At 38.2% G+C, this 15,605-nt stretch overlaps 1 protein-coding gene across 1 annotated transcript in view; it reads left to right on the top strand.

Moving 5' to 3' along the window:
• The window catches only part of REEP3 (receptor accessory protein 3), a 36,272-nt gene that overhangs the window by 8,186 nt on the left and 12,481 nt on the right, over positions 1–15,605 (top strand). The window contains exons 2-5 of the mRNA XM_017746402.1: positions 7,007–7,079; positions 11,239–11,315; positions 11,797–11,917; positions 13,252–13,365. Coding sequence (XP_017601891.1) covers positions 7,007–7,079; positions 11,239–11,315; positions 11,797–11,917; positions 13,252–13,365 — 385 coding nt within the window. The remainder of the gene's footprint in view (positions 1–7,006; positions 7,080–11,238; positions 11,316–11,796; positions 11,918–13,251; positions 13,366–15,605) is intronic.

The following is a 15,605-nucleotide window of genomic DNA, read 5'->3' as shown; positions in this document are numbered from 1 at the left end:
CTGCTAAAGGAGTTGCTGAACTTTTAAGTTTGCTACTGTTAGCAGACATATTCTTTTAATAGGATTTACATTATTTTCCCAGTTCCTTGCCCAAGGCAGGGGGGTTGGAAGAAAAAGTAGGATACCATTTCGTGTGGGCTTCAGGAGCTGATCCTCATGCTCCCCTGTCCCTGTAACAGACTAGCATTTTGGTCAAAGTGTAGTTTTTGTGATTACTTGAATATGTAGTCTTTTACTGTAGGTTGTGTGGTTAGTATTGTGTATCTGAATAGCAAAATGGAACTAAATTCTGTCAGGTGCTGGATGGAAAGTCTTTGTTTAGTGTAGTGCTTTTCAAAAACATTCAGGACAAAAATGCTAGGGTGAGCTTTTTTTTGTCTGGACATGTGAAAACACAGCTGGTAGCTGGCTTAGTCTAGAAATTACTACCCAGCTGTAACACTCAGGGGTAGGGGTCAAGCATGACTTGAGGGTCTTGCTTTTTTGGCAGTGTATTGGGTTTGTGTGTCAAGATTTTAGTCTTCTCATTATCCTACTCTGGTTTGATTGGTAATAGATTACCAATCAAATTACCCAAGCCGAGTTGGTAATTGCCCTTGACAGTAAATGGTGAGTGATCTCTGTCCTTATCTCTCTCCACAGCCTTTGAGCTTTTTGTGGTATTTTCTCTCCCCTGCCCAGCTGAGGAGGGGAGTGATAGAGTGGCTTTGGTGGGCACCTGGTGTCCGGCCTGGGTCAACCCACCACATGCAGGGTTTTTGGCTTTTTTCCCCTGAACAGGATTCTTCCAGATATTCCTTATGCCTTATTTTGAGCTTGAGGGTACCACAGAGGCGCACAGCAGCTAGAACTTACTCTGTAACTGTAGCCTTAACACTTGGTAGCCAAAAAAAGAGGAAAAAATCCAAACTGCTGATCTTTGATGGGAGTGGCTTGGAAGTATATGGGCAGTAGATAGTCTAAACAAAAATGCTTCTGCTTTTGCAGTGTGTGCTGACTGAAATCCCATTGTTAAGGCATATGGCTCTATTTGCTTTTTTTACAGCCAGGAACAGCCAGCCAAAGATTCAAGCATTGTTCTTTAGATTTTATTCTGCTATTTAGTTTTCATTAGCAAACTTCCCTTCAAATGAAATCTTGCTTAGGCTAAACTTGCTAACCATATGTGGAATAGTAATTATAGTTCATCTAGAAGCAAAATGGTATTACCACCACCAGACCTAATTTCTGCATAGGTAGTATGGGGTTGCCTACATTACTTCTGGTATTTCCATGTTGTCTGACCAGCTCTTAGAAAAAACTTGTGTTTGTTTATGACAGGGATGGAAGCTGCTCCTAACATAATTGGGAAAGACTTAGTATTGACAAGGGGATCTGGGTATGGTCAGCAAAGCAAGGCACCATATCAGGCCTTTATATTCAGTTCCATGTTATTGTGGAGGCATGGAGGATTCTTTTATTCTCCAGCCTGCCACTCAAGGGTGTAGGTACATATTCCTACTGCAGATGCACAGAGTGTGTGGCTCTGTATCAGTCTGTGGAGATCCTCAGCCTTTAAATGAGTGGACAAATGGGTGTCATCTCTGTTACAAAGTTTGTTAAGGGAAGGGAATATTTAGTGAATGGCGTTGTCTCCAAAGCATCTCATACTCAAAGAGCTTCCTGGATTGCTTTAACTGTTAGGTAAGGGACACAGAGCATTTCCTTTTTTGCGTTTCAGAGGAACAAAAGAAATAAGCACCGAACACTAGTCCATGCTTTGGGCAATACTTTGGCAATGTGAACAGACTGAACCCTTTAATGCACTGTTGTTAATGTTAATGCCTTAGTGTTTGCGGAGTCTGGATGCAAGTAGTACTTTTGAGTGACAAAGTTGCTTTTATTTGTGTCTTGGTTTCTTTCATTTTTAATATTTTTTTGAAACTGTGGCTTTAGAGTTGCTTACTATCCAGGTCAAATATGCTCAGTGCCAGAGCAATGTGTGTTCAGGTGACTGATCTTTCAGTTATCAGTCAGATGCAAACTCAGTTGCTTTGCTTCATAAATGAGCCTTTCAAACAACTATTCACTTTAAAGCTATTAAAATTGTAAAACCATAGATTATGGGATAATACATGCAGTAGGTTGGGGTTTTTTAAAATACAGCTATATGGATACAGAAATACGTTGTTTTATCCAGATTTAAAGGCTCTTTGATACTTTTTTCTTTGTGTTTTTATTTTAATCTCCTAATATATTTGAGAAACGTTTCTCTTTACATGAGCAAAATGTTTGTAGAGGAGGTGGCTGTACCAAAAATGGAATGCTACAGTGTTGAGTCCAGCTGAAAACCTGAAATAGCTGGGCTAACAACTGGCAGTGAAATTACATTGGTAAGCAGGATTATCCATATATCTACTAGTAATATCAAGTAAATGACTTCACACTTGGCTGAAATCTGTTTCCATCTGTGGGAGCTGCCTTTATTTTTGTCTGCTACACTCGTGCAGTGTGCTGATATCTACTGTGAAATACAAACTACACTTTTAAAAAAACACTCGAGCTTTTAAATTTGAAAAGCTATAGAATAATTGGGAACATCCTTAAAGTAGTTGTACAGTTATTGTAGAAATACCAGAGGATGGATGTGCTCATAATGTGTAGCAGTAGGTGTTGCTGACAGCTTTGAGCTTTTTTGAGGTACAGATCCAAAGAGGAAAAGGACTGGAACATGTGGGGCTTTTGTAGCCATCTATCAGGCTCCCTGCTGCTCCTGTTCTAGGTGTTTCTGCCTCAGTCAGCTGCAGTGTTCTCTCTTTTGCCAGTATACTGATCTATCATGCATAGATTGAGGGTAAAAGTGTACTTGCTGGCCTTCAGCTACTCACTGTTTACAAGCTGGCTTTTGTACTGTAAAATTGTCTGGTAGCTTTAACTAAGGTTAGAGGACTTTGCCTGTGTGGAGAAGATAGTGGTGCCAGAGTTGGCAGCAGCATCATGCCACACTTTCAGTGTCAGCTCTGGCTGTAAGGAGATAAAAACTTCACAGTGCTAGTTCCTATTATTACTGACTAAATATGCTGATGTTTTGTTTTAATCCTATCTACCCACTTCTAGTGAACAAGCAAAAGTTTTTCTAACACTTCCATTTTACAGCAGTATTGAACACTAATAACTAATAATATATTGAAGTGTATATAATATAATAATAACAATATTATAGAATAAGATAATAATGATATATTGTGGTGTTAACCACTCTCCACTCTGTAGCTTTAAAGTGTTTTCTAGAAAAATTCTTTAAAAGAAAAAATGGTTACAAAAATAGGTATCTTTCTAACTCCTGATTTGACTAGTATTGAATAACTCAAAGATTTTTCTAAATGAGAAAAACTAGCTACCTTTGTGTTTGTCTTGTGCTAGTGTTCTCATTTAACTTGAGGTCATCTTTAGCTTTATGATTGCCTTACTGTTGCTGTAATAAGCTTTCTGGTTGAAGATTAGTTGTTTCTGAAGAAGTGTTCTCAAAATTCTGTTTTGTCCCAGTTCATGTTTATAGCAGTTTGAGGATGGTTCAGAGGATAAACTGCTGTTTAAATTTTAAAATGTTGGGGTTTTTTTCTTTATAGAAGTGATGCTACTTGACAGTAGAGTGGAAAAGTGTAGCTGAAAAATCTGTAAAGTGAAAGACTCAAACTGTTTTCCCTTTCATATGCTTAATTGCAAGACACTTACATGACCAGACTACTAATAGTTATTTAAATAACTTTGGAGTGGTATTTTTAGAATTAGGGAGAGGTGCATAGATGACCAGTAACTGGTGGCATATAATTTTGCATGTCAGACAGTTGGTGGTGGTTGTGGTGTTCAGGAACCTCTTCTGTATCTTCTCTTTGAACTGATAATTTCCACCCTTATAAAGTCTGTTTTATGGGTTAAAGGATTAACAAGGCTTTTCTTATCTCTGATACTTAATGGTTATAATTTCAGCCAGAACAAGGGAAGGTGAGAGACATTAGAGCTGGTGTGTTACTGAACAGGATTTTCCACAGGGACAAAAATCGAAGGAAGAGCTGTTGTCTATAGAATTTCAACAAAATGAAAGGTCTTTGGTCTCCTATTCCTTCTGTTTCTGGATCTCATGTTATTTGGGTGAAGTGAGATTTTTAGCTTGTGTTGCCGGGCTTTTCTCATAGCTGGGAGTAAAACCATTCAACGAGGCTTTTTTACTGTTGCTTTTCTTGGCCTTAGGATAAAAGGTCAGTGGATTGCAGCAGAGCTGTATCTGGATAGGCTTCTACAGATTAGTATGGTGAGCTGGAATTCAGGTAGTCTAGACTGTCAAAAGGCCTTTCAACATCGGAAGTGTAGGTAAGCTTTGCTCCAGTGGAGCAGCAGCTAGCCTATCCATATTAAAGAGCTCCAAGACCATCTCCTGTTACTTCCAGTGTAGCATGAACTGTGGAATCCTGAACACCTAGATCTAGCTGTGAAAGTGCCACTATGGTGCACCTGTTATGCTTTTCCATATCAATACTGGTTTGAGTGCTCTGCAGTGACCATCTCTTCCCACTCCAGAGGGATCTGATTTTGTGGAGACGTGCTTGAAGTGCCCTTTGGCTCCTCTGTACTATCAGCTGTTAACAACTCTGTTGGATGAGTGAGGGTCCAATGCAGGATTGCACATGAAGCCCAGAAGCTTTGTTCAAATCTTGCCTTGTTTGGTGAAACAGCTATACATGATTAACTAGCTTTGACTCTTAACTTATAATCAAGTAGTAACTTTTTAATTGTTCTGTATTAAAACCCATTATTTATCTTAGAGCTGCCTTTGCTGTTTAAGAAAATACAGGCATCAGTGTTTGAGGATTTTCTTTGAGTTTTGTAATTTTTAAATTAAGAGGAAATTATGTATAAAAGAGGATGGCAATACAGATGTGAGATTTTCAAATAAATTAACATCTTTCTTGTATTAAGAAGCCCAAAGTTGGGCACAATCAAATATATAAAAGTTCAGCCCAGGCCATCAAGGTGATTACAGCACATGACTTGTGATGAGTGCCTGAATGAACTGGGCTCGTTCAGCCATAAAAGAGAAGACTTTGAGGAGAATTGGTAGCAATCTCATGTAACTTTTTGGTGGTTATGAGAGCCAGACCCCTTCTCTTGTTCTGCTACTCAGTCAAGAGAGATAAGTCATAAACTTTTGGTTCTGACTGAATATAAGTAAACCTTTGCACTAAGAGGTTCATTAATCATTGGAACAGATTGCCCAGAGAGGCTGTGGAATCTCTTTGGAAGCCTCCAGGACCTACCTGACTGGCTGAAACATTAAGAAATCTGGTCCAAATCTGATGTTGACTTTGATTTAAGCAGGAGGTTGGACTAGATGACTTCACAAGACCCTTCCAAACATGAAGGGTTCTGCAATTATGCTTCCATAATTTTATCAACCTCTTTCTGACTTGAAACATTTACAGCTTAACTTTTAGAACCTTTGCCAGTATCCCCCTGCAAGATGCTTCCTTCCAGGGCTAACTGTGGGCACTAAAGGTGGAGAAACATTCTCTGTATGGTGTCTGATGTTGAAGAAAGTATTTAATTTTTGCTGTTAGAAATTCAATTTTCCCCCCACTTATGTACTGTACGTTAACTGTTGGGGATGACTTTAGTACTCTAAATTGGCTTCCTACCAAGCAGAAGACTTCTGCCCACATACCAGAGTGGTATGGAAGATGGTGTAATTCAACTGATTGAATCCAAACTTACACTGTTGTCTTGTATACTAGGAGAGTTCTGTGGTAGGATCATGCAGTCTTCTGCAGTGGCTGTGTAGGTAGAACTACTTACTTAAAGCTACTTGAGACAACAATAAAACATGAAATTTCAGTTATTTACTCTGGTAAATTCATTTGAATTAAAATCTTATATGCCAAGTCTGTCCCAGGTGGACTTTTTTTAAAAAAAGAAAAAACAAAACCAAAATATATGATGCATCTTCCTTTGCCTAACTATCAGATGTTAAATTACTTACAAGTTCTGAACTTAAAGGATCTCTGGGTATCCCTACAGGTGTAAATTTCTCCCATGTAACCACCTAGAGCAAGTTGTAAGTGATGCTGCAGGTGTGTAGCTGGACTTTTCGCTAATGGTTGCTTTAAGTCAGATGGAACTTAAGGGCAGGCAATTTGCTTGACTTTACAAAGTGTAACAAGGTGGTGAAATAGAAATATGGAGCTCTTGCATTTATCAAGGAGATGGTAACTACTGCTGTTCCATTTCTCATAAAGGACTGTTCTAGTCTTTGGCCAAGACTCTTACCAGAAAGTGCTGGTTGGAACAAAGTTGAGTAAGAGCAGATCTTTGTTCTGACCGTGCTCTCAGCATGGATTGCTTGGCACGCCCTCACCCTGCTCTTGATGAATTGCACCTTGCTTTTGATGAATTTCAGCAGCAATTGGCTGTCTGAGCAAAAGTGTATTAATTCCCACTTTGCCTCCATTTCTAAATGCTGCTGTTGCAGAGTTCTAGCAAAAGGACATGAAATTTTGTAAGTCACAGTATTGTCTTAAAATTCTTTTGGAAATAATCTTCTGGTAATCTGATAAAAGTAGATGATTGTGATTAACTACTGATAGTTTCAGAGGTTCTTCAACTGTGATAGCACTGCCAGGAAACAAACTTCTGGTGTGGGCAAGGCTGCAGGACTGGTTTTACTTGTAAATGAACCAGAACAACAACTGGTTTTACATTGTCTATTAGAAGCAGCTTTACGAAACAGTTTGTTGTCTTTAGGGCATACACCCTTTTCTGTTCATGTTGTTCTAGTTTTGCCTATCATGAAACTCCCTCCAAGGAACACATAACACTGGTGGGGTTTTTTTGGTTGGTTGGTTTTCTTTTTTTTTAATGCTAGAGAACAGGATTTTTTTATATTAAGTTGGCTGCATTGTTGTAATGAGGTGTTGTCACCGTTTTGTCATATACAATGCAACAGATCCTGAAGGCTTTTTCTGTTTTCCAATAGGCTGGTGTTTGGGATGCTGTATCCTGCGTATTACTCGTACAAAGCTGTGAAGACAAAAAACGTGAAGGAATATGTAAGTCTTATTATTTTAATTGTTTAATTGCATGCCTCTGCTGACATAGATCTGTGACATTTTCATTATACAATAAATCATATGAAAGCTGTCTTACTGCTAGATACAACACTTGTGTGAACTTAGTGGTAATCCTATGATTTTGTTTGGAGGGTTAAGGTATCTCAGACTTTTCATAGTTTTATGCTGAAACATCTTCAACACGCTCTTTTTTTAAAGAGTATTTTTAACATAAACCTTAAAGTCTTGGATCTATTTCAGCAAAGTACAAGAAATAATGCACTTTTGGGCAGCGGATAGAATGAAAGTTTCCTAATTCTGCCAACATCTCAAGTATAAGTACTGACAAACTGATTCTCAGTGACCACTAGAAGAGCAGCAGCAGCAGCTTAATGTCATTGTATGAGCTCAACGGGGGACTCAAAAATCTACCTAAGAAAAGGGTAGTTCTTGTTAATCTATTGTTCCTCAAAAAGGAGAGAAAATGTAACCAGAGAAGGAAAAGATTTGGTTAAGGTGGTGTGGAGAAAGAAGCAGAACAGACAGAAGAGAAAGATGGAGAAAAACACAGCTATATTTACTGCAGTTTGAGTTAAGCTATTAAATTATTTACTTGTCAGTGTGAGCAATGATGATAATTACAAGAATGTTACCCAGTTGCAGTCACAAGGAGCTTCAGTCACTGAATTACTTCCCTGTTTTAAGAGACAGCCTGACTTGATTTCAGCAACTAACCTGTCCTGAATCTTGTCCTTTACTTGGCTGCCTGACTCAGGGTGGGGTCAGGGCTGTCAGTTACTCTAACTCGGCAGCCATAGCTGTGACCTAAGGCTGCTGTCTGATGTGTGATGTCTCTACTTTGTACGTGGTTGTAGTTGTAGAATGTGGTAGCTGTTGTTTCCTCCTCTTGAATGTCTTAATTCAGTCTGATCACTCTATCAAGGCCCCAAAGTGGACATCATATTTGTACTTCGTCTCATTTCTGTGTACAAGAGCTAAGTTTATGGGAGAAAGAAATAATCAAAACTAAGAGGAGAACTTTCTCTGTCTCATGCTCATATTACTCTGTCAGGAAAGTCTCTAATGCAAGGAGTTTATAATCTGCTTTTCCTCCCTGCTTCTTCAAAAGGGATGCATAAGCTAAGAAGGGGATAGCAGTTTCCAACCAAAATAAAGGAAAGTGCTTTGAGGCTACCATTGCCTCTTGCACTATGTTTTGTAGAAAAAGAGAAGTAATATTTTAGAATGCTGGGATACTTTGGTCACCTCAGGTGTCCAGTTAGCCATGACTTAGCTCTCTTTCTTGGGCATCCTTACACAGGACCCCTGCTAGTAGGGCCTGGAGTTGTGTTTTTCCAGCTCTTTTAGTGTGAACCTGTGGTCTTTGAGCAGTCCCAGAACTGGCAGTCACATCCAAAATATTCATGGGGCCAAGATGAATAAGACCCATCACAGTGACTTTTTCATTAGCAGGGAATGACAGTGAATCATCAGTGAATTACCACTCCATTACTGGTTGCGTTGACTGTCCAGATAGGTCTTAGGGATGATCTATGGCTGTCATTTTCCCAGCTGGGTCCTTTTCTTTCACAGTAAAGGGTTTAGACTTAAATGCAGCTTTCCAAATGGCACAGGTCTGCTGCCAGTCACGTTATGGCCCAAGCACAACTTCCTTTCCAGGGTTTTGTGTGGCTCAGGAGTCATCTGTGTTTGTTGTGGAATTGATAAGAGCTTTGTAACAGTAAAATATTTTACTCAGCCACTGCTTCCACCACTAAAAACCAACCAAACAAAAGAACAGACATCTTGACTTGTTGTGTAGGTCATGATGCAGCAAATTGTTCAAAGATTATTTCTGGGGGAAAAAAAGTGTTGTGCTGATTGTGGTAATTTAAAAGACTTATGGACTTCAATGCTAAAAATTAGAATCTGTGCCTTTGAGGAGATTTATTTGTTCTTGTAATTACCCTGGTTTAATGGAGTTGACTGAGATATTTGAGAAGTTTTTTCACTGTATTGCACCAAAGCACTTGAAATAAGCATCTGAAATGTAGCTTAGAAGCCTGAACAGACCAGCCTTTTCAAATCCTGGCTTCAAAATCCTGACTTGAAAGAATGTGCTTCAGCTAGAGCCAACAAAGATGAGCTTAACACTTGGATGCTAGGAAAAAAAACCCTCAACAAAACAAATCTGTAATCACTCTTCTAACATGAAAAGTATAACTCAATTGAAGCTTCTATTACTTAAAGTAGATGATGGTGTTCTGAGTAGTGCAAAATCTGACCTTCAATTTTTCATGCCCTTTTTTCTGGTATGAAAACCCTTCTAAGTCACTCAGGTTCATTTGTCAAGGATACTTGTGGTACCTACTGCATTAGCTGTACTAGAATATGATTTGTGTTTTATAGAATCTTTGCCCAGACCTCAGCAGGACTCCTGGTAGCTCTCATGTGCCCTTCTGCAGGACGTTTTTTACTGCTCCTAGCAGCCCAGGAGAACACTTCCACTGCTGTTCTTAACTGGATTAATAGATATTGATTAAAGAAAGAATAGCCTGGATAAATTATATTGGGGGGAAAAAAATACAGTCTTGCATGGCATCTTAAAAATTGCATTGCATTATGCTTAAGTTGATGGGGCAAGGTTGTATTTAATTTTGTTTTCATTCAGGTGTTGACTCTGGTTCATGGAAGGGTCACCAGTCTAAATATCACATGGCCTGTCAGCAATGACTTCAGCTGTTGTGTACGTTTGTCTTAGTTTATTCAACCCTGAGATATCTAAATCCTCTGAGAGACTGAATTGAAGAATGTTATCACATGACTGAGTTTCTTTTCAAACTGAAACACAGAGAAGCATTTAAGATAAATGGGACTCAGGTTCTGACAGAGGAAGTGGTTTTAAACTATAATGCACATCCATGAATTAGGCAGCAGTGTATCATTAGGTTTTGAGTAGTTATTTAAGTCCACTTCAAAAAAAGATTGTTTTAAAAGTGAAGATTAAATCTGAGCCACATCCTCTGTGGGAAGGCGTATATATATATTCTCTCCTTTGACAGAGTACCATGAATTTAGCTCAAACTAGTCTCTAACAATTGTGGTGGTTTTGTTTTATTCTTCGGTGGTTTGGTTTTTTGGGGTTTTGAGTTTTTTGTTTTAAATGATTTTGTGTTGCTGCAGGTTTTGGTTTTTTTTTTTCCTAGCATAGAGAGCATTGGAATTTAAAGAACATGTGGATGTTCAGTTTGTACAAATAACCAGTGGTGGTTTCCATTTTGGAAATACATTGCATTTGGCAGCTGATATCTTAGGGAAGACAAGTGCATGGAACTATTTCTGTAGTATTTATTCCGAAAGATGTAATCAGCTTGGGCAACAAAATTTGAACAAATGCTGAAGAAAAATGAGTGAGTCCATTGACTGTTATAAAATGAACTATACTATTTTAAGAGCATTGTCTGATTTCATAGCAATGATATATAGGGTAAACCTTAAACAAAAAAAGTATATACCTGTAAACCCTTGAAGCATTAATATGTGAGCTTTTTTATTAACGAGAATTTTGTAGTTCTTGGCATGTAAACAGAAATAAAATCTCCTTGAAAATGCTTTTTTTTGTTGCCTTGCCTCAGTGTTAATACCATACCATTAATCACACACATGGAACTTAATGGCAATGTAAAGCTGAGTAACACATACTGTGAAATGAAAGCAAGGGCTGCTTCACTAATGCTGATTTTCAAGTGTGTGGTGTGAACATACGGTTGAGTGTGGAAGAGAATGAAATAGCCTTTAGTGTTATGGTGGGAGTTGCTCTGCATACTTAAGATAATCTACCAACTCTTTGCACTGTTTATTTTTCATATCACTAAAGCTTTGTAGATACAGAGTCGAATCTGTGAAACCAGCCTAGGTGAGATTGTGACCCTGGTGACCCAGCCATTTCACTTAGCTTGTTGCAGCTGCCACCAGTTCTACTCATGAACAGAATTCTTTCAGGACCTTCACATCATTTCACCTGAAACCTGGTTTATGAAGACTGAGATACTGTTGAATGTCTTGCTTTGACAACTCTGAATAGTATACACTGTATAGCTTGTATTATGTGTAAAGGTGAAATCAAAACTCTTACTGGAGATGGTGTTTTAATTTTCAGGTTCGCTGGATGATGTATTGGATTGTGTTTGCTCTTTATACAGTTACTGAAACGATAACTGACCTAACAGTCTCTTGGTAAGAGCTTGCTTTTTATGAACTCTAGAGGAAACTATATATGTTTTGATTTGTAATGATTTCTTTTGTATAAGGAAGTTGTGCTCGTTGATAGCCCTTTTTACAGGAAAAGATCTTGGTGCTTGGATGAACAGCGTCTGTTTTCAAGTTTGCTGTACACTGTCACTTGAAATAGGGACTACAACATTTCCAGCTTCACTGTAGAAACTGAGTAGGGGAATGGAACTCTTAAAAGGATGGCCTAGAATTTCTCTGTGCAGGAATGTATAATGAAAAGCAAGTATATTAACTGTTTTCATTTCTTAAGTGACAACAGTCCATAAATCCATAATTCATTTAATTTTTGTCTAATGTAACTTCTTGTATATGAAGAATCTTATATGCTAATATAATTTTTGAAATGATCTCTTCATAATGATTAGTTACTGTGCATTTTCTTACTGCAATTGTTGATTTTGTGCAACCTTTAACTTGTCTGTAGGTTTCCACTGTACTATGAACTGAAGATAGCTTTTGTTATCTGGCTCCTTTCCCCATATACTAGAGGGGCAAGCTTAATCTACAGAAAATTCCTCCACCCACTGCTTTCTTCTAAAGAAAGGGTAAGAAATAACTTCTCAGATTTTTAATGCCTAATGTGGAAACACCATATGCTGAAATAAAAGCTGTTGCTAGATATACTATAAAAGCACAGCAGTGTGTTAGTGGCTTGCCAGGCAGCATGAATTTGGACTGGCAGAGGCAAGTGCATATGACTGTCCCTGTCTATGCCTCTGTGTAACTTGCCTGAGCAGACGAGGTCCTGCTTCCTATTGACACGAGATCTTGGTGTTCCCTGCTCATCCCTGTTCTTGATGCACTCTGAGGAGCTCAGTTGAGTGGAAGTGATGCAGCTTGACTTTCTGCTGCAAGCACATGTGCAGTACTCTCTGCACAGAAGTATGAACACAGCTTTACTAAAAGCTATTCACGTTAACGTTTTTTTCTAGCATAAACTAGTAATAACACTTCTCAGGATGATTGACATCAATGACTCTTTTTTGGTTTGCAAACTGACAAGATAAGAGGAGAGACTTGTTACCAAGTTTCAAGAGTAGACCAGTCTGCAACAGTAAACACCCAAACATAAAAATAGCTAGAGGATGGTTAGCTTTAGTCAAAGTATGACAGGGACACAGTTCTGCTTAGCTCTTTTTCAGCATCCTGTTTGGATGTGTGCAAAGAGCGATTAGGAAAGGTGTGAAGGCAAGCACTGAGAAGCCTCACGCTGCAGAAAATAGCATTCCTAAACGTCAGTGCTAGGCTTGGCCTTTATTGAGCAAAGCAGGTAGCTGACAAGATTGCCACTGATAGAAACAGTCATCTTGACCTTCTGAAGGTTGAGCTATAAACAATTTGCAACTTTGTAAGCTAAAGGGATACTTCCCTGTAGTCTGTGAACTGGTGGGAAGTACTTTGCTGAGTTTATCTTCAACTCCAGGCATTTACCAGAGCTGGAGATGAATGTCATGACTGTATTGTCCTTGGTACTTAACTGTGTCAAAGCTGTGGCTTCAGAAGTTCTTTGTAAGGCAGCTCTACCTTTCTAGGGAGCTCACTGACTTCTTCATGTTCATTGATGTTATTTCTAGAAATGCATGTTATTCCTTGAAAAACTTCTGTCCAATAAGTTAAGCTTATTCTCTGTAAGGAATTTGTTGCAATGTTTCTGAGCTGTACAAAAGTGATCTATCTTCTTGTTTGACCACATATAATCCTTTTCTTAAATGAGAGTTGTAATGAACAAAACATCTGTATATAAAAGCAGTAAGTATCCCATTAAATATTTTCTTAAATGTTTCTTCTGTCTTCCTTTATTGATGGAAAAATAATACTGTGGGGCAACACTGCTCTGTTATGAACAGCCTTCTAAACTTTAAATATGTTTTGCTTTTAGGAGATTGATGAGTACATCGTCCAAGCCAAAGAAAGAGGCTATGAGACCATGGTGAATTTTGGAAGGCAAGGGTTGAATTTGGCAGCAACTGCTGCAGTGACAGCAGCTGTAAAGGTAACTTTCTGCTTGCATTAATTGCTTTTGAGCTTGATGTAGAACAGTGTAATTGTACTGAGGATTTAGCATTCTTAAATAAAAAGATAAATTCTGCAAGTGTATTGAAAACCTGGGACACCATTAAAGGCTTGCAGCCCTCTCCTCCTCATACCATGTTGGTTGGTTGAAGATGGCTTGTAGTTATTTCTTGGATGATGGGGATCAGTTTAATTCAGAAGGTACCACATAGTTTTCTGTGCAGGCTTTTGGTAAAAATGACCATTGTTTCTTTTCTGTCTCTGTTGTGCTTTCTTGTTGGTAAACAAACTTTTAAAAGGATTTCTCGCTTTTCTGCTGTTTTTCTCCAATCAACCTGAGGTAATGCCACATATTAATTAAGGCATGAAAGACTACTACCATGGGTAAAAGTTATTTTGACACAATTAACTGGTTTGCAATTTGTTGAATGAATTATTAAATTAATATACTAAGCATAAGCCTGCCTATTGGTGTTTAGCATACACTTGCTTTGTCATCTATTTTCCATTAAGCTATGAAGTAATCTGTTGTTTTCCCCAGTTTACCTTCCTACAAAAACTCATCACCTTCAGTTGTATTTCAGAGGGCTCTGGGTCTAGGAAGACAAAATATAAGCTTGTATGTAAGATTCTAAGCAATTTGTGCACCACTGAAAGGAATATACTTCAGACAAGGTGTATCCTACCTAACAGTAATTTAAAACCAAAACACAAATAAAAAGTAGGGAGAGAAAAAGGTGTATGTCCAAGTGAAATCCCAGTTTTAAGGCAATCAGGATTAATTTCTTTCTGGGAATAAATGGAACCACTGTGCTCATAGTAACAGCACTGAAAACCTGAACACTGTCACTAGATAGCAGAAAACAGTGTTGAGATCCTGAGCTGTCAAAGTTGAGTATGTACAGCTGGCATTTAGCTTAAATGTCTGGGCTTCTATATGAGCTTCCTGTGTTGTAAATCAAAGACTTTCCTAAAAACTACATTTTCACATGCTACCTCAAAAAGCTTTCAAAAAGTAGTCATGCATATCTTGTTTGTTCATTTTCCTCTCTTTTTAAAGATACATGTGGGTGGTAGCAGTATAACTTTTTGATTTTAAATATGGTCGTAATGAGCCTAAAATACTGAGAAAGTGATTAAATTTGATCACTGTGGGGTTTTTTTTTGTTATTCAAATTCTTAGTATTGCCTTGAGACATGAAATAATTTAGAATGCAACAGAGTGCACCTCCAAAGGAATAAAAGTATCCAGAGTAAAAATAGGTTATTTAAACAAATCAAACAAACCCAACAAACAAACACCCAAAGTGCTCTACTGGGAAAAAGTTTAAGTGCTAAATGCTAAAATACAAATTCTTTGCATTACAAATTTATTACAATGTGCACCTGTAAGGATACTTGTGCTTTGTGTGTGTTCCTCATGTTTGGCTATGGTTGGATATTTCCTTGTTAATTTTTAGGATGTTACAGAAATATTGTAAAAGAAGTAACACCAATATCTCCTCTTATTTTCTTCTGAAATAATAACTTTTTCTGAAATGTCTGTGTTTAGATTTCATTGCTATTCAGCTGTGACTGGCAAGATGCCTGCTCTATTTGTTAAAACTTGTTAAACATACTCATGAATATTTGTACAGAATTAGTTCAGTGCAGATCAGATGCTTGGGCAAAACAACCACCACAATACCAAAGACCTAGAATAGACGTGATTTTTAAACAGTATGAAAGAGGAGACTCACTGAAAAAAAATCTTTATTTTGGCATGTTAAGCCTCTTGTGCTTGTCATTCCAAAAAGCTGAGCGTGCCTGCTCCATGCAAGCAAATGGACGCAATGCATGTGTTCTCGATTTTGTTTCCTGTTTTTCAAGAGCTGACTCCTGCCTCCAGCAGGTGAAAAGATTATCCCTTCAGCAAGAGCTGGTGGAGCATGCTATAGGATTTCGGGAATGGAATTGTAGCAGTGGCATCAGTCTTGATGGGAAAGAGGACACACTTTCATCACTATTCTTTTTTTACCCTTTTTTTAAATAGAGCACACATCCTTATTCTGACATAGCAGATCTCAAATTAGGAGAGGGGGAGAGGCTAAACATGTGTGTGAGATTTGAACCTATGTCAAAAGACTCTGAAGTGTCCAAGCAAACTGCTTATGCTGACTTTAGGAGGGTGGTAAAATTGCTTGGAAACTTGCTGAAATATTTTGAAGATCAAATGTGGGA

The sequence above is a fragment of the Corvus brachyrhynchos genome, unplaced genomic scaffold, assembly GCF_000691975.1.
Source record: "Corvus brachyrhynchos isolate BGI_N302 unplaced genomic scaffold, ASM69197v1 scaffold279, whole genome shotgun sequence".
Classification (NCBI taxonomy): Eukaryota; Metazoa; Chordata; class Aves; order Passeriformes; family Corvidae; genus Corvus; species Corvus brachyrhynchos.
The sequence above is the reverse complement of the archived record's forward strand: the minus strand, read 5'-3'. Positions and strand labels throughout refer to the sequence as shown.